Below are 21,966 nucleotides of genomic sequence, written 5' to 3'. Positions count from 1 at the left end.
TGACTCGTTTTGTTCAACTCAAACAGTTGCCACACACAATCATCCTCTCTTCATTTTGCAAATTATTGAAAGGCATTTTCTTCTCCCTGAGAATCACTATATATAAATTACTTCCTCTTCGTATTTGTCTGTGAATTTGTAGAATTGAAGATGGAATTGAGAATTGTGAAATGGATAGTGAATTTGGTTGTTTAGTTAAACATTTGTTCTCTAGCTATGTTTCTGAAGGCCCATGCTCTTCGCGGGGGGTTCTTGTAAGTCCCTGACAATGACAGCTGGTGGTGGAAGAAATAGTTAAGGCTTCACTGCGTATCTCTTACTGCATATATCTTGTAAGATGAGCGTGTCTGTTACATTTTATTCAGCCAAAGGGAATTGGAAACTGAGCAGCAGAAAGAAGCATAGAATAGTAATTACTGCTCTTCAATTTGAAAATTAAGTGCCCCTTTTTCTTGTGTGTGTTTTCAGTCCCAGTGGCGTGGCTATAAACAGAGGAAGGCATATCAAATCCGTTTGGATTACTTACGAGCACACAAGGACCAAGTAGTGAAGGTAGCAAAGGCTCTCTGAATTTTTTTTTTTTTTTGTGTTAGCATTTTTGGTAGCAATATCTGTGGAAAAGTCTCTTATCTGACCTGCTTTGTGATTCTTTCCTTTAGATTCAGTCAATGACCAGGATGTATCAAGCCAGAAGGCGTTACAGAGATCGTCTGCAATATTTCAGAGACCACGTAAGAGATTGTTAAACGAATTCAGTATCTGACTTTTTTTTTTACTCTTTCCCTAACAAGTTTAAGTGGCTGGGTTTTTTTTTTTTCAATTCTAGATAAATGACGTTATAAAAATTCAAGCTTTTATCCGAGCAAACAAAGCACGAGAAGATTACAAAACCCTCAGTAAGTATGGCCAAAGGAATAAAACTAATATGCTTTGAATCTCTCTTTGCAAGAGAATACTGTTAGTGAGATCTGCAACATCAAGAGAGTTATGAAGATCAGTTGGGGTGAAGTGGTGCAAAGAGCAGGTAGATGAATGGCTGAAGGAAAAATTCCCTCTGGCTGAGGGAATGGAATGCACTGTCAGCAAGTTTGCTGATGACACAACTGAGAAGAGTGGCTGACACAACAAAAGGCTGTGCTACCTTTCAGCGAGATCTAGACAGGCTGGAGAGTTGAGTGGGGAGAAACTGAATGAAAAAGAACAAGGGCAGGAGTAGAGTCTTGCATCTGGGCACGAGCAACCCTGGATACCAGTATAGGTTGGGGACTAACCTATTGGAGAACAGCATAGGAGAAAGGGATCAGGGGGATCCTGGTGGACATTAGGAGGACCATGAGCCAGCACTGTGCTCTCTTGGCCAAGAAGGCATCCTGGAGTGTATGAGAAGGAGTATGGGTAGTAGGTCGAGAGGTTCTCTTTCTCCTCTACTCTGCCCTGATGAGTGGAGCACCTCCCTCATGAGAAAAGGCTGAGGAAGCTGGGTCTCTTTAGCTTGGAGGAGACTGAGGGGTGACCTCACTAATGTTTATAAATATGTAAAGGGTGAGTGTCAGGAGGATGAAGGCAAGCTCTTCTTAGTGACATCCAGTGATAGGACAAGGGGCAATGTGTGCAAGCTGGAACATGGGAGTCCCACATAAATAAGAGCAAAAATTTCTTCACAGCAAGGGTAACAGAACACTAGAATGAGCTGCACAAAGAGGCTGTGGGATCTCCTCCTCTGGAGACATTCAGCGTCTACCTGGACATGTTCCTGTGTGACCTAATCTAGGTGTTCCTGCTCCGGCAGGGGGATTGGACTAGGTGATCTTTTGAGGTCCCTTACAATTCCTGACATTCTGTGAAAACTTTTTTCACAGTAGTACTTTTGCTGCTGAGAAATAGGAGTGCAGGTTTTGGGGGAAGTTCAGCAAGGTGGATTCCCCTAAGCTGATACTTCATTCTATAGTGTTGACTTCTGACAGTATCCGGAACTTCTTGTATGGAATAAATCATGACAGAAGTTATTCAGGCACATTGGTGTTAATTTTATCCTGGACTGGCTGCTGCTTGACATGCTGTCTACACAGAGATAACACACGCATTAATTTGTTTCCTGTCCTCTAATGTTTTATCACTTATTTTTAGTTAATGCTGAAAACCCACCTATGGCTGTGGTTCGGAAATTTGTTCACTTGCTCGATCAGAGTGACCAAGATTTTCAGGAGGAGCTTGAGCTAATGAAACTGCGTGAGGAAGTTGTAACCTTGATCCGATCTAATCAACAGCTTGAAAATGACCTCAATCTCATGGACATCAAGATTGGACTGCTAGTGAAAAATAAAATTACACTGCAGGTAGGAAATGTACTGCTGGGAGACTAACAGAGTGAATTGAGGCCAATGGTAGTTAGCATGAGGAGCTCCTGACCCTGGATCTCAGTTACTCAGATTCAGTGGAAAATACTTCCCCCGGACTTACAGGTTTTCCTCCCAGTAAGTTCTTAACTGTTCCACTTATTATTATGTATCCCTAGAAAGATGACTGCAGAAGAAACATCAAGACTTAAAGCGTTTTAAAAACAAAACAGCAGAAAAGAACCCACTCCAGACCAAGGGAAAGCAGTAGATTGTATGCTTGAAGGCTTTGAGAACTGTTTGGCTGTTCACTTGTGGTTACATTAGTCACGAACTTGCACACCTTAATTTCTCACATTTTGCATGCTATATCAGAGGGGGGAGGTGATTTCAGAGCAGGAAATATACTCAGGCCGCTTGGTGTTTGTTGGCTGATGGAAGCCCCCTCTGTCACTTTGCTGATGATTGATTTCACAAAAGAACAACAACATTGCTGATACAGCGGTGCCTTTCTTTTTATACAGGCTGAAGTTCTGGTCACCTTTTCCTTTGGTCCTGAATAGCGTGGTGCTAGGCTTGACCTTGTATAAAATCTGAACCATGGCAGTAAAGTTCAGTTCCAAAGGAGGCTCCAACTCTTGGGCTGATGCTGGCAGCAAGAAATATCGTCGTTATCAGAGTGTGCGGAGGCAGTGAGTCAGCAAAATAGAAAACAGAGGTTAGGGCTTTAAGCACAGTTTAGAAAGAAAGGCATTTTCAAGCATCTTCAGGACGCTACCAGCTCTTATAGTAATCCCTGCTCAAAGCAATTAATCCTTTATGTTCTCAACAAATTCAAGAATTTGGGGACAAAACAGAAATCACTGCTATAACAGATAATGTTTCACTTCATTATCTCCTGATGTACCTTGACTGCCTTACCCACATATAAGACAGTGGTATCATGTGCAGCTTTTTCCAATATTGCATGTTATTTAAATGTGGAATCTGTCCCTCTCTGTTCTTTGCAGGATGTTGTTTCTCATAGCAAAAAGCTTACCAAGAAGAACAAGGAACAGCTCTCTGACATGATGATGCTGAACAAGCAAAAGGGAGGTTTGAAAGCTTTGAGCAAAGAGAAGAGGGAAAAGCTGGAAGCCTATCAGCATCTTTTCTACTTACTTCAGGTATGCAGCTTTTCATTCACTCTTACCATAGATGCTTACATGTACTGGAACAGTCTGTACTTATGCATTGCAGTGTTGAGGCACTGTCTTTCTTTGTGGCGCTGGCTTTTGCAGACACATGCACTAAGTAATTTTTCTTCTTATTTTAGACTAATCCAACATACTTGGCCAAGCTGATTTTTCAGATGCCTCAAAACAAATCCACAAAGTTCATGGACTCAGTCATCTTCACGCTGTATAACTATGCGTCCAATCAAAGAGAGGAATATCTGTTGTTGCGGCTTTTCCAAACAGCATTGCAGGAAGAGATCAAGTACGTTGTAGCATAGGACACAGCCTTGCTGTTGCCTCAGTTTGGACCACTGCTCAAATTGAAGCTGTTCTCGTGTGATGTCCCATGCTAATTTGCAGATAATGCTAAACTGTCTCTGCATTCTGCTCATGCTGTTTCACGTTAGTCCTTTCTGTAACCTGGAATAGAGGAATTACCTTTGTTCTTTAGGATTTAAGCCATTTTTCTTTAGCCCATGCTTTGTTGCTCGGGGAGGCATTATTTTTTATCTAATGCAATGCTTTCCTAAAATTCAGTCCAATCTAAATTCTCTGCTGTCTAGTAACAAGGACTTCGAGCAGACTGTGAACTTGGGCTTTACAGGCCAGAGATGAAGCTAACGCGAAGGGCACTGTATTTTCAAAAACTGATGAGGAGGCTGAAAATCAGCTACTGTATGGTTTGACTTTTTTACTGGCTGTTAGACTTAAGGATTCTGGCTGTCTGTAGGCATAATTTAGTTGATTGGCCCTTAGGAGTTTGGTGTTTATGACTTCAGTTCTGGATGATGCAGAGCTGCACAACTTGCTAAGAAGACCAAATACATATGATGTTGGAGGCAATCATGCATTTTTTTATGCTTTTAAGTATGAGGATGGTATGTGCCCTCAAACAGATAATGTCTAAAAGATTTGTTTACTTATTTTTTCTTGGAATAGTAGTTAAGGAAAATGCATGTATATGCTTTATTCTCTGCTGCTGGATTTCCCATAGCTGTATACTATATCTGGCTTCTGTTGTTGATTGCTTACTTGCTTATTTTAAATACTGAAAGAAAATAGTTCTTCTGCCTATGTAGAACTCCCTTTGTTTCTTTTGTATTTTTGAGTTGCACTCTTGAACAGAATGTACAGCTGGATCTACATTCACTGTTATGGAGGTGTCTACAGGCAAATTGTGCTGGATTTCCCAAGTGGAGGCCGTAGTGCTCCTTGCCTCCTGTATTCTCCTATAGTGTTGTATGTTACTGCTGTACTGAGATTTTATTACCAATCCATTATCTGTTCCCCAAGAGTGACGCTGAGAAGCAACCTTGTGATTCTATGATTCTGACTTAAGCATACCTCATACTTAATATTGATTCTTCCTTCAGATCAAAAGTAGACCAAATCCACGAAATTGTGACTGGGAATCCTACTGTCATTAAAATGGTTGTAAGTTTCAACCGTGGCGCCCGTGGTCAGAACGCACTCAGGCAGATCTTGGCACCAGTTGTGAAGGAAATAATTGATGACAAATCGCTCAACATCAAAACTGATCCAGTGGATATTTACAAGTCCTGGGTTAACCAGATGGAGTCTCAGACTGGTGAGGCCAGGTATGGAAGCTGTTACTACTGTTTTTTTCTAAAAGTTGCTCAGCTGCTTTGCATTGCTCTGTTTATCATTCCAAACCACCCCTGGATTCATTGCATGCATCTGTCTAATTGATACCAGTTTTTTTCCATCACCTTGAGATGGCTTTTTTCTGAAAGGTATAAAGATCATCTTGCGACAGGGGTGTTGAGACTATTAGAAGTGAATCTCATTAAGAGAGAGGCCAAAGAAAAATCCAAAAAACATTTCTTCTGTGTTAACTCGTAGATATAGATAATTATTGATTTGTCTTCTAAGCTAGCAGATATCATGTGGAAAGAAAGTACCCATGGATCAGTTCCATGTCAAACTTTGTTCAGTCTTTTTCCATTTTGTGTGTAGTTAGGACATAGGTTTTATTTGCAAGAGAACAAAACCTGGAGAATAAGCGTAACTTTGCAGTTTTTTTGGTCCTAATATCTTCTAACCTTAATACTTCAACCCTCTCTTTAATCCGAGTAACCAAGTCTTCCATTTTTCTTCTAGAAAGGGCTCATGTTTTCCCTGGTTTTCCTTTTATCACTGGTGTTAACTTAGAGAAGATTTTCTTATTGCCCGTAATATCCCTGTCCAGATTCAACTAGATCAGGGCTTTGCCTTTCGTAATCTATCCCTGGCTTCTCAGATGCTTTCTCTGTATTACTCCCAGGCTTGCTGTTCTTTTGTCTGTAGTCTTTTTTGTTGTGTTTGAGTTTGTCCAGGAGGCTTGCAGGCCTCCTTGCTTTTTTGCCTGACTTCCTCTTCGTTGGTATGCATTGCTACTGCGTTCGTAGGAGATGGTCCTTGAATATCAACAAGTGTTCTGGGGCTCTTATTCCTTCCAAGGCTTTATCCTGCATTACTTTACCAAGCAAATCTCTGAAGGACTTGCACTGGAACAGGTTGCCCAAGGAGGTTGTGGATGCCCCATCCCTGCAGGCATTCAAGGCCAGGCTGGATGTGGCTCTGGGCAGCCTGGTCTGCTGGTTGTGCCTGCATATAGCAGGGGGTTGGAACTGGATGAGCACTGTGGGCCTTTGCAACCCAGGCCATTCTATGATTTTGTGAATATGCAGCTGTTCCTGTCTGCCCATTAGAAGGTTTCATCCACTTGGTCATACTGGTTGGTTGGCTTGTAGGTTCCCCCATCATCTGTCCCTGTCCTCCCTTTAATCTGCATCTATAAACTCTTGATCGGCTCCCCATCTGTCCCCAGTAGGAGTTCTGTGTGCTTCATCCTATGTTTCTTCCAGTGCTTGATGTTCACCAGATTTTGAGGATTGTGTTGTTGGTTATTTCTGTTTTGTTTTTAACATACTTCAAAGGAAGTGGGGAAAAAAATTCTATGAAGTAAAAGACGACTCTCACAACGCAGCACACTGCATGAGTTACTATCTTAACATTGAAATGTGCAGCTTATGTTTTCATTGACTTATACGCAACCTGAGATACTACTGCCTATCATAGATGACACTTTTTTACTCTAGAGAGCGTGCCTGCATGTGGTACAAAAAGATACAGTTTTGAGTTAGCCGGGCCATTTCTCACAGTGACTGTTGCAGGGACAGCAGAGGACATGAGAAGTCCTTTACTCTTTCAGTGCTAGAATTCTGATTAAAGTTAACGTGCAACTCTTTGCAGCCAGGTCAACGTGGGCTTGTCTCTGTGTCAAGCTAAAAATTCTGCCTGGCACTGACAAAAGTATCTTAGACTAAGGAGTACTCACCTTCACGTTTGACTTTTTTCAAATAGCAAATTGCCGTATGATGTTACACCTGAACAAGCTCTTAATCATGATGAGGTGAGGACGCGCCTGGATGCCTCAATCAGAAATATGAAGACAGTGACAGACAAGTTCCTGTCTGCCATCGTTGGTTCAGTTGACAAAATCCCGTAAGTCTGGTGTGTCACTGCATTATTCTGTAGAAGTTAGTAATGGGTTCATCCTAGAGGAAGTCTCACTTGTCTTTTATTTCCTTCAAAGTTACGGAATGCGTTTCATCGCCAAGGTACTGAAAGACTCCATGCATGACAAGTTTCCTGATGCTGGCGAGGATGAGCTTCTGAAGGTAAGGAGCTGAACAGCTCTGTGAATAATTGTCAGCCACGTTGACTGTAGTAAATGCATCTTAGCGTTCTTTGGGTGTACGTGTGCAGAGAAGTATAAGTAGACTTAGGTTATTTGTTGTTATGGGTATAAAGTATACTTTGCATTGTGCTTTGGATTGCTAGATACATGTATGTCAAATGAGATATAATACAGTCTTCAGAAGAAGTCACCCTGTTGCTTTTCCTTTTGCTTTTAATATCTTGGGCATCGTGTCCTCTAGGTTTCTTAACTTTGGGATACTCTTGCTGCTGAATAGTATACCTTGGTTTTGCTGGTATTATCTGAGTCAGTTGCTCTTTTCTTAAAGAGACAGTGCCAAGTTAAAAGCTCTGTGTGCAAAATTCTAATATTCTCTCTTCCCTTACAACATTCTAGGGTATTATAGTAGCCGCAACAAAGTCTATAGTGTCATTTTTCATGATGTGTAGGCAGATTTGTATTGTACATTTCAGTACATTTGGAGAACTAAAAGGATTTTAGTAGTAAATGCTTCCAAATGAGCATAGCATTGTGGCTTTCATTGAAATTGTCCTGGCTTTTTGTTATTTTAAAGGTCTTTATGTCTGAGAGTCTCTTCTTATTAATAATACAAAGATTGGATTTTATAATACTTGACACAGTCTCTTTAAGCTTTTCTGTCTCTGCTTCATTACAAAGTAATTACCAATCTGAATGCTGTTTTCTTCTCTCTTCTAGTTCTGTGCTTTCCCATTCTGAGGCATCGATTCTTTCTGTGCAGGTGAATTCATTTTTTCCATCTGTAAATTTAGGTGGAAAGCTGCAGTTTTTATTAATCTTTGTGGAAACTATGTCACAGTCCACGCCAAACTCAGAACTGCAGCTGTGTGCAGTGACTGCCTGTAGATTTATTAGGGCCTAAAACTACTCATACGATGGACTGTTCTTGTCTTCCTACTGCAAGTTTTAATATTATTAATATGATTTCTCTCACAAATGTATTTCTTATAACTGGTAGTGAACTGTTTTGACTGTTGTGATCATGTGATGTCATCTGGGATAGTACAGCAAGAGCTGACATGAAACAGTTGTCAAAACCATGACCTCTCTGAAAGCAGTTAATTTCTGGGACAGCTTAGCAATGGCTAAGCTTTTTCTTTCTGTTTTCACCATTTCTTCACACCTCTGGTCTCTTCTGTGCATTTGAATCACACGTGAAGCAGGAGAAGCCAAGATTCTGTGACTTGGCTCTCTGCAAATTTATGTGAAACGCCAGAAAATACTGAAATATGTGGCGTGGGAACTTTTGCTCTATGTCAGCGTGCTGGGCAAATTCCTTTTTGTTGTGGGAGTTACTGCAGGCAAAATATCAAATACAGGTTAGAAGTAGATGTATGAGTGCATGGATAACGTGATGTCTTTATCTTTGGTGCCTCAGAGTTCATTGCTGCTCACTTTGCTAGGTAAATTGGACTTCTTTTGAAATGTAAAATACCACTCATCTTCTGTACTTCTGAGTTTCTTCTGGATTCAACTTAGCTCCTTGATTTGCCATGCTTCACTATTTTTGCTTTGTTGGAGATGGTGGTCAATTCTGCACACTTCTGTTAAGAATTAGCTCATATCCCTTAATGAGACTGCAGTACCAGGTTTCTCTGTACTGTAGTTGTTCTGCCTTCTGTTAGACTAAGCTATGTTTAATTCTCATAGTAATTTTTTTGTTTGTATGAGTATTCCTTTGGTAACTTAAAAATACATAGACAGGTAATATTAAAAGTTAAATTTGAAAATCTTTATGTATAGGAATATCTGCAGTTGTGTTGTTCTGGAACTAGTAGCGCTCAGTCTTACGCTTTTGTGTTGACAGGGTGTATATTTATTCAGTGCATTTGTATCTATTTAGTTTAACACTAGATTCTTTGGAATAGCGTGTGCTTGCATATGGCAGCACAGTAGACCCTGCATCTTGAACGGGGCTCACAGTTCACAGGAAGGTAATTTGTCAGAACTCTTAGAACAGTTTCAGTAAAACTCAGTGGAGGTCTATGCCTTGCTTTTTCATGTGTTTTTTCTCTCGACTTTCCCTAGATTGTTGGCAACCTACTCTATTATCGCTACATGAATCCAGCCATTGTTGCACCGGATGCATTTGACATAATTGATCTTTCAGCTGGAGGGCAGCTGACCACAGATCAGCGAAGAAACCTTGGTTCTATTGCAAAGATGCTGCAGCATGCTGCGTCCAATAAGATGTTCATGGGAGACAATGCACATCTAAGCATCATTAATGAATACTTGTCACAGTCATACCAGAAATTCAGGTAGAAGACTTCAGCTGATTATGTTGAGGAGTTTGGCAGAGGATAATGTTGCAAACAAAAAGGAATGATGAATTTTAAATATTATCTATCTCTGTCAAATAGGAAGTCTGTTGAAAATGAGAGATTGCAATTCAGGCTTCCATAAGCATTGATAATAATGACATATAAAATATGTACTTATGAACAATATATAGTATATTAATGAGCTGGTCAAAACACTTGGCTTTGCCATACAAGCCTCCAGAGTAAAGGTTGTTTTTCTATGTGTTTATTATGATATTCTGGCCATTGAAAACTAGAGTGGGCATGCATTCTTTCCTATACGAACCCTAGTTCTCTGTATGCAAACTAGATGGCACTTTGGGTTAAAACAGACTGGAATTTAGATGTTTGTGTAATAAGATAACAATGGAATGAAGAGCTTATCTATATCTTTCATCTTTTGGAAGAAAGAAAACTGGACATGTCTGGGAGTGAGGATTATTATTGCAGCTAAGACAGAAGGATGAGTGCAAGGTCATTCGTTCCATAGACTTGTCCTGCAGATGCTTACAATGAGCCAATGCCGACATGGCCAGTAATAATAACTGAATCTTCTAGATTGCTTTTGATGTGATAAGCTGTGGGGAAGTCTCTGGACTCTCAGAACGCACTAGAGGCATAACAGCACACCAGTGTTGTTAAAAGCTATTAGTCTGCTTTATTGTTAAGCACTACTCTGTTTATACATGTTAACAGAGCATTCTGCAAAGCACTCTTCAACCGTTCACACAGGCGCTCAGCCAGTCAGAGCCGTGAGATGTTCTTTCTTCTTCTAAAGGTGTCCTTTGCTCTCATGCCACTTATCTTGCTTCACAGCTGCTGCTCTGAACAGTTTTTTTTCTTACGTTCCCACATTAAGCTATAGCTTGTCCAATTGTAGTATGCTTGGGAACCATAGTTTAAAGAAGAATAACTTCTGGTATGCTGATTACCTTTTTCTCCTTTTTCTTTCTTTCTTTCTTTTTCTTTTTTTTTTTTTATTTTTTTAAGACGCTTTTTTCAGGTTGCTTGTGAGGTTCCTGAATTGCAGGATAAATTCAATATTGATGAATATTCTGACTTGGTGACTCTCACTAAACCAGTTATTTATATTTCTATTGGTGAAATCATCAATACACACACTGTAAGTATACATCAGTCACAGTTGCTCATTCTTAAGTAGTTCTTACACAGAAAATGCTGCTTCTGTTGAAATCTAAAGTAGCCAAATCTAAAAGTGATAGATTTCATTTGACTATAGAGAGCAAGAGCTTGTAAGCTTTTAGAATTTAAGTTGCTAGTGTTCTAGGCTTATCTTGGAAGTGTCTGAGTATATGCTAATGGTACAACTTTCAGCTGTGATATTGCAGCTTTAGAGTTCAGTGAAGTTAAGATTTTTTTTCTAAAAGATACTAGCATAAAGGAATATGATTTCAGTGTGTAGAAAAGGATTTATGATTAACAATGCAATTTATTCTTCTGTTCATTTAGCTGCTCTTAGACCATCAAGATGCAATTGCTCCTGAGCATAATGATCCAATTCATGAATTGCTGGATGATCTTGGAGAAGTTCCTTCAATTGAGTCCTTAATAGGTGATCTGTTTTACTTCACAATTATGTAGTATTACCTTAGATGATTTGAAGTGTAGTGAAGAAACTACCAAACGAATAATTAATGGCCATTTGGAAGTTGGTGCTCTAAAAAAGCAGTGTGTTTCTTCCAGTTTATTCTTCTGACCTCAGAACTTGTTATCCTGTAGAAAAAAAATATGCCTGGCTTCTTTCTTTTCTTGTCTCCAAATACCTTATGTCACACCACTTCAGTTTCTGGAAGATGAACAGAGATTTTTAAATGTATTCTTTGTTCCCTTGTGTTGGAGCCATTTCTTTGCACATCCTAGCATATTTGCATAGGTCTATTCACTGTCTCGAGATCTGTGTTCCTTAACAGTTTAGTGGTAAGTATATTAAGTGACACGTGTCACACAGGAGAAGTGCAATTTTTGGCATATGGACAATTAACTTTTTTTTCCCCTCCTTTTGGGCGTATCCATTAGTGAATATCTGACAAAGGAGCAATAGGGGCAGAAAAAAAAATTTTTTTTGAGTTGGAGGGAGGAAGGATCTAATTTCACTGTTACTAATCCATGGAAGTTTTCTAGGAACAGGATCTAAGTCAAAGTTTAGTGCTTCACCGTATACAAAATGAAAAAGTTGCACAAGTCTGTCTCTCTTTGGTTTCTGTATTACTGCTGTTGCAAGCATGAAATCTAGTCTGCAGGTCTTGGGGGATGGATGGAAGGACACAGCTTTCAAGAGAATACTTTGATATCAAAATAGTTACCTTGGTGTTGCTCCTTAAGAAAAGTAAGAGCTTTTTAAAGGAATGATTGCCAGCATGTTTTCTGTGTGCACACAGAGAACAAGTGTTATGTGAGAGAACCTAGCAACTGTTCAGATGAGAATTCAATTACAGTTGGAACAAGAAAAAATCCTTTTGACAGGATGGCTTTGTTAGAAGGATTACAAGCTTGGTCATTAAGAGGGACAATTTTTAGATTAGAAAATTCATTCTATTGAGAGCATGGACACTGATACTTTAGTTTATCAGGTATTAATGGCAGGCCAGCATTTCTTTTTGATAGAGAGTAAGATGTTGAGTAATAGACATAAATCCTAAGGTATAAACTGGAGATCATGTGGTGCCGTCTGGTGTGTGAATAGTCTCTCAATTTTGTAAGGAAAAAAAAAAAAAGTCTGGTATGTTCAAGATGTTTTTAAAAGCTCTGACTGGCATATGACAAATTTGACTATAAATGGTGTAGTTTTTCTGTAGTCTGCTACATAAGGAAAAAAATACAGAGCTATAGCAATCAAGAATGTAAAGAACATGAGGTAATCTGTAAAATCTTTTTCCACTTGACAGGCGAAGGGTCTGGCAACATTAATGACCCAAACAGGGAGATGCTAGCAAAGACAGAGGTTTCTCTCACACTCACTAATAAATTTGATGTTCCTGGTGATGAAAATGCGGAAATGGATGCTAGGACAATTCTGCTGAAGTAAGTGACAGATAAACTACCTGGTGTATTTCTTAAAAGAAGAGGGAGAGTAGAACCTGGATTTTCATGCTGTTCTGTTTGTGAAAGTAGGAGAATTGAAGTTTAAATTAAGCAAAGGTGGTACTGTGACTCAATACATTGAGGTTGTAGCCCTTTCTTTTAAATGCTGTAGCTGTTAAATTTGTGCTTGCTAGTTCTTTGTCAGTGAAGAATTTGTCGCTCTTTAAAAGTATCTGTGATGATTCTGGAGGTGAAACATTACCAGTAAAGAAAATACTCCCAGGGCGAGCAAGTCTGACGGCAGCAGTTAAATTTACTTTCATATGGTTGATCTGTTATGGGTTATTTACAATAATCCTAGCATTCGTCACAATTTAATTTTAACTCTGAAATCTATTGATGTAAAATTAAGATATAGTCCTATTTGTGATGCCGAAATGATGCCCTGTGCAAATAGTTTCAATAGAATGCGTGTGACATGATGAAATTCCGTGAGTAACAGTGTCTAGCATATGTGATGCTGTATTGCTAAAAATTGCTAGCTCTTAGGGAGCCAGCTGATTTATTTAGCCTATGAGCAGAATGTGTCTGTATCCTGTTAATGAAGCAGGAGACAATGATGGTAATTTATGATACTCTTCCTGTAGCTTTTTCTCTGCTGTGGGAAATAACTCCCAGTTCCCACCTTTCCTTGGTGCACGATGCACTTCTGTTTCCTCTGCATTCTATGTCCTCCACGCTTGACTGAGATAAATAGCTTTTTGGTAATAGTGTTGTCCTGATGTAAAGAGTGCAGTGGACAGTCGGTAATTTTGTTGGTGTCAGACTCTGGGAGAACTTGGTACTAATACTGACTCTTGGCCACTTCTAAGCAAGTCCCTCTTGCTGGAGTGCAGAGAGCACTACCTGATGTTGTTACGTATTCACATGCTCTGATGCACTCTTGCACTGATGCCAGGTGGCTTGGCTGAGAGTTCATGAGGTCAGCTTACACTTGGCCTAGATGGAGCAATAATCTCTTAGAAGAAAATGGTATATCTAAAAATATTTTTACACTAACTGAGTCGCTTGAAATACATGCCAGTATTGCTCTACCCTCCAGAAGAAGGTGACACTGATTTCAAAAGTATTTACCAGATGTACCTGAAATCACCTAAGATGTGGATGGTAAGGAGGGTGTTGATGCAATTTGTTATGCCAGAAATAATTCCAGCTTGATTGAAAAGTATTGAAGGCACACTTGAGTGTTGTCATCTGGCTCAGGGGCCCAGTTGCCTCAGACTGAACACTGACTATGCAATTAAGCCACAGATCTTGATTCTGAGATCAAAGAATAATGACCCTGTTTGTCACTGGATTGGAAGCAGGTACCTACTTTGGCTGAGTTAGTGTACGTGTAAGAAAGTGGTCCGCTACATTTGTTTATTTTTTAACACCTGTTAAAAAGCATTAAAGTACACTTAGAATGGATAACATTGACTTTTTTCTGGCTGTGTGAAATTGTGTTGCTGCTAACTGCTTTATCTTTTACCTCAAAATTTGCAGCGTCTGTGGTCCAGGTGGTAGTACTGAGATGGCCTTAATATATAAGTGGGTAAAGTTCTAGCATTTTGAGAAGGTGTTAGGGAGCAATGCTGTGTATTGTATAGATGCATCTTTTAGGGAATCGATTTCTGATAAAAGGGTGTCAAAAAAAGTAAATTAGTTCTCGGAGTTCTGGTCTCAACTAAAATCAGTAACACTGCTATTATTGCAGAATAGCAATATTGAAGGTCTCGTGGCTTAAATTTTTACCTCCTATTCTACGTGGTTTCTCTGCAGCACAAAACGTTTAATTGTTGATGTAATCCGCTTCCAACCTGGGGAGACGCTGACTGAAATCTTGGACACTTCAGCTACTTCGGAGCAAGTATGAAGAATTTTTTTCCCTGTGTTCTTTTTAGACTGAGAATTTGTTGTTTATCTAGATGCATGTGGGTATGCTTGGGAATCTGCATTATATAGCATAGTGAAGCTGTCTCCACTGGTTTTGGAGCTGCATGTAGCGCAAATGACAAGGGGATATAATGGAAATAAAGAGTGCATGTGAATCTAGCTCTGTGATAGCTATTAGAAAATATTTATTTAGAAGACTGTTTTAAACAGTAGGTGAATATCTGTCAGTTCCTGTATATAGAATGTTTTAATCCAGTGTATTCATAAGTCAGTTCTGGAAAGACTGAGCAAAATTCTGTGTCCTGTTATGCTGGAGGTCAGATGATCTTCTAGTTCTTCATCACCTTAAAAATAATCAGTTTATGAACTTGTAATTTTCTTGTTGCCTTTTTCTAGGAAGCAGAGCATCAAAGAGCTATGCAGAAACGGGCCATTCGTGATGCTAAAACTCCTGATAAGATGAAAAAATCTGTGTCTGTAAAGGAAGATGGCAACTTAAATCTTCAGGGTAAAAAAGAGAAAATCAAGACAGGCCTGAAGAAGCTGACAGAACTAGGGATAGTGAATGCAAAAAATAAATACCAGGAACTAATCAATGATATTGCAAAGGTATGCCAGTTAGTGGTGGTCTAGTAATTACAGAGGAGGAGGTTGTTTTTTTGTGTTTTTTTTTTAATTGGCTTGCAGTGTTGTGAAACTGGTGTGTTTTCAGGAGTAAGTTTTGCAGTAGTTAGATATATGAAACACATAATTTGCTTCTACATCTTTGCATTTGTAAAGTCTCTTATTTTTATGGGAAGTTTGTGTTTTCACAAATAATTCTGTTGCCAGAATCTCAGGCACCTTAAATATTAGGAAGAAATCCCTGATGTGTGATCTCTTCTCCTAGTTCTTTTACTGGTGTAAATAGTGCCTTTACAAACTCACTTCCACATGGAAGTTTTGTCCATAACTTAAAGAAAAAATCAAGCATTGTTTTTTATTTAAATACACTCACTTATTCAAGAATAACTGAAATACTTTAGGGAGGACCTAAGAAAAACTTACGCAAGTGATATAATACCATTGCACATTGAAATGTGTTATCAACATACCATATCATACATTTGCCAAAGTAATACATGGGAAAAGATTATGTATATGAAGTGAATGAATTACCACTTTCAGAAGTGAGTTTAAAACTGATCATTCGGTCATTAATAAATATCAGAAATGAAAATGACTTGAACATATTATATTTTTTGTTCAGCTATTAATATAGTGTGTTTAAAGATGGCTGACTAGCAAAGACAGGCTGTCACGTTTATGCAATTTTGTGGTTATAGCTCTTGATTTTTAATGTACTCCTGCTACCCAGTGAAAGCAAAAATTGCTGTCTTCCTTAAATCACATACTCTAGTCACTGCAATAATGACAGCACTGAAGATTGAGAAAGCAACAGAATGTTTAAATGAACTGCCGTGTGGAGTTGGTTAGGTCCAAAAACAGTCAACACAAAGAAACGATGACACTTAAACTGGGGCAAGTGTGACTGAGGAATCTTAATACAGCTTGTTGCCTGAAGTGAGGCTAATCAGAATTGAACAGTGCTTCTCAGTCTGTCTCTGTACTCTCTGCTTGAGCTGCCAGAGATCGTCAATAACCAGTAGGTCTGTGTGTTTTACTGTGTGCTGTAGGATATCCGAAATCAGCGTAGATACCGTCAGAGAAGAAAGGCAGAGCTGGTGAAGCTGCAGCAGACGTACAGTGCCTTGAACTCCAAAGCTACCTTTTATGGGGAACAAGTTGATTATTACAAAAGCTACATCAAAACCTGCTTGGATAACTTGGCCAGCAAGGGCAAGTAAGTATCTCTGAACTGTGCTGTGACTCTATAAATAAATGCTTGTTTCAGAAAAAAATGTGTAGGTCATTGCTAAGAAAAAATTGTAATACCATCTGCACAAAGCTAAGGCAGAGTGTGGCCCCTGAATGGGGTCAGAGAGACATAGTCAAAGGAATTTTAGTCCTTTTGAGAAGAGGAATGTAGAAAGACCAGAGATAATGGTTGGTTGCTCAAGTAATTTACATGCTGCTTGGTTAGTCCCTCCTGTAATTCCTTCTTAAAGCAGAGAATGAAAGCATCCTTTTTACTTAAAATGACAGCACTAATCATGATTTGTCCCCTCTTTGTCCCAGAGGGAGTTTGTACAGTGCAAAACAGTTCAGGTTTTCCTGTAAGAAAAGCAATGTCTTTCCACCCTGAGTTGGTTGCTTCTCTTTACTTTGGCAGGCAGCACAGCATAGTCCTCAGTAGCCTTAGAAAATTTTTCAACATAACTGGGTTTGTTTTCCCTGTTACTTTTTTAATCTGAACTGTAGTGTGGAAAATACCTTTCTGCTCTGGAGAAATTCCAGAGTTGGGTTTGTATGCATGTGGCATGTTGTTGAAAAGAGTGAAGCACAATTATGGGAAAAAGGGAAATGTAGTAGCCATTAAGCCAGAAATTGCTGGCATCAGACATTCTGGTTTAAAATTGAAGTCCGATGAGAAAACAGAGGCCAGGACTGCCTTATGCAAAAAGGTGCATAGGATTTTAACTCTGCAGTAATGTGGGGTGGGCAGCAGGGTCGTGATTAGTCAGACAGGGCAAGGAGGGGAGCTGTAATGGCATGTCCCTTGGACATGTGATCAGTACACTGGATTTGAAAAGAAATGAAAGTCAAAATCCACCAGGGCAACAGGCTGTACACAAATATACCTACTGTGTGTAATTTTGGATCATCTAAATAATCAGTTGCTTTTTTTAAAATTTTGTTAATTTTGTGTCAAAGTAACTCTTATGAGACTGTTTTCAGAGTGCCAGTAAAAACAATTTGTTAACCATAAGAACTTTTGCCTAATTGTGTAAGTAGCAGTGCTTTTTATGAAGTACTGTTGTTTTTTTTCTGCTTCTGTTGTATGAGTTGCTGGTAAGTAGTAGAAAGTCAGAGATCTGATCTGAGCTACCAGCGCTGTGTAGGTAAACTTGGTAGTAGAAATACTCTGTTAGTTGAACCATCTATTCTGGTTCTAGCCACTCATCCACATAGTATAAATTGTTTACCATATTTTGTTTGCTGTCTGTTTTGTTTTTTAATCCCTTCTTCCTTCCAGAGTCTCTAAGAAGCCTCGAGAGATGAAAGGCAAAAATAGTAAAAAAATTTCTCTAAAATACACTGCAGCTCGACTTCATGAGAAGGGAGTGCTTTTAGAGATCGAGGACCTGCAAGTTAACCAGTAAGTTTTCCTTAAAAACTCATTAGAGCTAAATAGCTTTCCCAGAGAAAGAGGGAAATGTTGCATGCTTTTTTTGACTACTTAGGCTGGCATGGGCTGAGAAACCTCACAAACTGATCATGTGCTGTTCTCTTATTTCTGGTTAAATGGGAGCAGATCTCTGGTAGATAAGTTTAATGTGATTTAAAGATGACACCCTCTTTCTCCCTGTACCCCCCCATGGGCAGCCCCTGTCACGGAAGGATTCCTCCTGGAGTGAATTGCTACTGCGATTAGTTAACTTTCAAGGCTAACCTGAGCTTGTTCAGCTGCATCTTGCTGGCCTTGAGTAACTGATCTATCTTTTGCACAATATACTTGTTACTGGAATTTTTATCGGCATTGTGCTTTGCACTAAGTGGGGTGGGGATGTCTAGGAGCAGAAGTAGGCTGCTGATATACATGGGCTAGATTACTGTGTTTTCTTACTGTGCTGTGTGAAGATGAACTTTGTGAAGATGTAACCTATCAGGTGTAGAACGTTAGGCTACACTGTTGTAGCCTATTATTCATTATTCATTTTTCTACCAAGTCTCATTCCAAATGAGAATATAGGATTAGAATTTAGGAGTAGAATTAGAAATTTATCTTCAGCTTTCATCTGATGTGTCCTTTCCCTGTGTCATTCATGAACTGTGGTTTTTAATTTCTTAAATTTACAGATTTAAAAATGTAATATTTGAAATCAGTCCAACAGAAGAAGTAGGAGATTTTGAGGTAAAAGCAAAATTCATGGGGGTACAGATGGAAACCTTTATGTTACATTATCAGGTAAGAACAATCCTATTTATTAATGACAGGTACGGCACATGAGTTTCATGGGATGTATATGAATAGCAAATCTCTCTTCTGCTTGCCAGACTCTTTATCAAAATACTAGTTATGTTTTTTGCCTGAACAGTGTGAAAATGAGGAAGCATCTTTAAACTAATAGAAGGCAGATTTAGATTAAGTATTGGGAGGAAAACCTTTACTTTGGGGCAGTGAGGCCCTGGCACAGGCTGCTCAGAGAATTGTGGGTGCCCCATCCCTGGAGGTGCCCAAGTCCAGGCTGAACAGGGTCCTGGGGATCTGGAGCTGGTGGGTGAGGCTGGCAGGTGTTGAAGTCCCTTCCAACATCAGCCCATACTAAAATTCTGTGAAAAGCTATCTTGGCAACAGTAGATTTGTTGCAGATAAAACAGATACAGTACCGATGGGGATCTGAGGCTAATTTGTTTCTTTACTAGTAAAAGCTTTATGTCAGTCTCTCTTCATTACACTTACATAAGTATGCACTTTACTTATATAAGTCAATTGGAACAGACTTGCAGGCAAGTTTTCCCAAATTCTTCCCCATTCTTCTTCCCACAGCATTACTGTTATATCCGGCATCTCTGTCCACATGCATGTCTACCAAAACTTGGTTCCCAAGTATTGCTAGGTATGGTAATTATGGATGTCCCAGGCATATTGGAACAAATTGCATACAGGAGCTCTCTGCACAGAGATATGTCTGTAGTATTGCAGTCCCTGACTGACTGCTAGGAGGGATAGCTGCCTTACATATCCCACACATCTGCTCTGAGAACTCCTGTAGTTCATTCCAGTGCTGATTTGTTGGAGCAGGTCACAGACTTCTTGGTTCATGTGGCTACTCGATGTTACTTGGTTCTCAAGCACGTGTGGTAAAAGCACTATGAACAAACTACCGCTGATCCAAGTGTAGCATTAGCAGTGGCTTCAGTTAGAAAGTCTCGTGTTGCCAGAGTTTTTATAGAAAACTATAGAAACAGCTTTTTGATGTTCATTCTGGCACCAGGAGCAAAATTCACATTTTGGAATACATGCAGTGTTCCTTGCAGTAGCACTACGTGAATGCTTTCTCCAAGATGCACTGTTCTAGAGAGGAGACTGTGGAAAGGAATTAATTGCTGAGATGAATCAGTGCAGGGAGTCTTACAGTTTTGTCAGGTGCATCACTGATGAGAAGAAATTGTAACTGGAACTAGTCCCTATGTGAATACAGGGGAAACTGAATTGGCATAATGTAATTAGTACTAATGGAGAAGTTGTTTCTTTCTGTGGCATACATCACATTGTTCTAAACCACCTCTCTCTCCTCTATGACAGATGAGATTTTTAGAGTCATGCTGTGTAATGTTGTAGTGTTTACATTATAAGATTAGGCAAACGGAAGAGAGATTCTAAACATTGCAGCTTTTCATCTGTTATGTGAATGAAAAGCCTGGTATGGTCCAGAGCTGAAATTTGACCTTCTACTTATGACTTTTTGTAATTTTTTTAAAGCACAGATTAAGACAAACATCTGAAAAGTCTTATTGCAGCTTATTTGTTCATGTGCTGTGAGTAGATCCTTACATCTCTCATTTTTCTAGCTTACGCTATGCATTTTGTGATAGATATTCCACAAAACTTGACCTTATTACAGTACCTTGTATAAGTTTGTATACACTATTGAGGATTCCTCGCTCATAAATGTTTTCTCTTTGGTAGGATCTTTTGCAGCTGCAGTATGAAGGTGTTGCAGTTATGAAGTTATTTGACAGAGCAAAAGTAAACGTTAATCTTCTGATCTTTCTTCTGAACAAGAAGTTTTATGGGAAGTAACTGACCTTTGCTGGCAAGTCTGTGAGAGGGGAGATAAATAGAAGCCTTGCATATATGACTTCTAATGACTTTGCTATGCATCAGTATATGCCTGTGCCTTGCTGAAATATATCCAATGTGTTACGATTAAGGCCTAAGAACTTCTTGTGAATTGATAGTGCTGACTGACACTGCAGGGAATTGCTTTCTTGTACCTTTATGATGTTTATGTTCAACTTGATGCTGTAATAATTTACAGATGGCCTCTTGCATAGAGGTACTGTAGTATTCCATTTATTAACGCTTAAGGATGGGGAGTGAAACAGAAAAATTCTTGGCAAGTTAGCTTTTAGTGTTGCTTGCAAAGGTTTTGAAGAGTAAAACTAACTTCTTTTTCCCCCAGTTTTAGATCAACGTTCCATATATCTTTACCAGATTCAATAAATGTTAGGCTCTACTTGCAGACTTATCAAAAGAAGACAGTTATCTTAAATAGGTTGGCTTTTTAAAAGTTTAGTTTTTCTAGCTCTGTCAAACTCCTCATTTCATTTCACATGTAGTGGATTTTTCGCCATGGTGATTGTGCTAGCTGTTCTGCTATATCCAGTAAAAATGGAGAGACTCTTGAATAAATCCCACCAAAAATTGTTTGCCCTGCCCCCTCCTTTTTTCTTTTTTTTAAGAAACATCTCTAATTACAAATTTCATGTCATTTTTGCAGTTTTTATTTTTGTTTAGATTACTGTGTTGTAGAACTGCCTTATCTCTGAACTAATACACCATATTAGTTCTTCATCCTTGAGGATAAGTTTTCCATAGTCCTTTTAATAAGTATCTGCTAGTATCTGGTCTGCATGAAATGCATGTTATTGGCATGCACCAACATTAAAACATCATCTTATAAGATATTTTTATATTTTATAATAAGATATTTTAATGTTAGTGCATGCCAGTAAAATAACATTTTAATGTCAGTCCAGCACAATACATTAACAAAAATTCCTTTTCATAACATACCATACCAAAAAAGATGTTTGCAGTGTAGGTTATCTGGAAGAGAGTGACCTCAGAACTAGATTTTCACTGATACCTCAAGGAGTGATGTGAAATGAGTTAAATATCTTGCCTTGATTTTTAATTTTATCTACCTGCATACGAGTTTGCTGTATCATAGAGGGACTTGAGAATTGTATTACTTTGATTTGGGGGTCATGAGAATAACGGTAAAAAATTCTTAAATATTGTTAAGAAAATGCAGCTGTACTTGCAAGCTCTTGAGCTACAGAGATTAATCCCCTCTTTCCCTTTTATTTTTAATTGAAAGCTTTTAATATTTTTCAGTGTCTGGCAGTCTTTAAACTGCAACCCAGGTGGGATCAGGGAAAATGCAGTGAGGTGTTAACGGTGATTGTACACTGATCAAGGAAAACATCCTTACCAGGTGATTTACAATACTTATTACCTACACTTAATGAAAAAAAAAAAAAAGAAGACAAAAATTGAA

General features: G+C 38.9%; 1 protein-coding gene across 1 annotated transcript in view; it reads left to right on the top strand.

The window, feature by feature from the left end:
- IQGAP1 (IQ motif containing GTPase activating protein 1) overlaps positions 1 to 21,966 on the top strand; it is a gene marked incomplete at its 5' end in the record, with an annotated part of 38,660 nt that extends 16,694 nt beyond the window's left edge. Inside the window, 19 exons of the mRNA XM_010717713.2 lie at positions 469 to 552; positions 660 to 731; positions 827 to 896; positions 2,128 to 2,336; positions 3,347 to 3,502; positions 3,652 to 3,815; positions 4,927 to 5,151; positions 6,920 to 7,060; positions 7,152 to 7,236; positions 9,324 to 9,556; positions 10,589 to 10,721; positions 11,069 to 11,171; positions 12,505 to 12,640; positions 14,462 to 14,549; positions 14,972 to 15,184; positions 16,252 to 16,418; positions 17,712 to 17,834; positions 18,536 to 18,644; positions 20,370 to 21,966. Of these exons, the coding sequence (XP_010716015.2) occupies positions 469 to 552; positions 660 to 731; positions 827 to 896; positions 2,128 to 2,336; positions 3,347 to 3,502; positions 3,652 to 3,815; positions 4,927 to 5,151; positions 6,920 to 7,060; positions 7,152 to 7,236; positions 9,324 to 9,556; positions 10,589 to 10,721; positions 11,069 to 11,171; positions 12,505 to 12,640; positions 14,462 to 14,549; positions 14,972 to 15,184; positions 16,252 to 16,418; positions 17,712 to 17,834; positions 18,536 to 18,644; positions 20,370 to 20,483 (2,625 nt within the window). The remainder of the gene's footprint in view (positions 1 to 468; positions 553 to 659; positions 732 to 826; positions 897 to 2,127; positions 2,337 to 3,346; positions 3,503 to 3,651; positions 3,816 to 4,926; positions 5,152 to 6,919; positions 7,061 to 7,151; positions 7,237 to 9,323; positions 9,557 to 10,588; positions 10,722 to 11,068; positions 11,172 to 12,504; positions 12,641 to 14,461; positions 14,550 to 14,971; positions 15,185 to 16,251; positions 16,419 to 17,711; positions 17,835 to 18,535; positions 18,645 to 20,369) is intronic.

Source organism: Meleagris gallopavo, chromosome 12 (assembly GCF_000146605.3).
Source record: "Meleagris gallopavo isolate NT-WF06-2002-E0010 breed Aviagen turkey brand Nicholas breeding stock chromosome 12, Turkey_5.1, whole genome shotgun sequence".
NCBI lineage: Eukaryota > Metazoa > Chordata > Aves > Galliformes > Phasianidae > Meleagris > Meleagris gallopavo.
The sequence above is the reverse complement of the archived record's forward strand: the minus strand, read 5'-3'. Positions and strand labels throughout refer to the sequence as shown.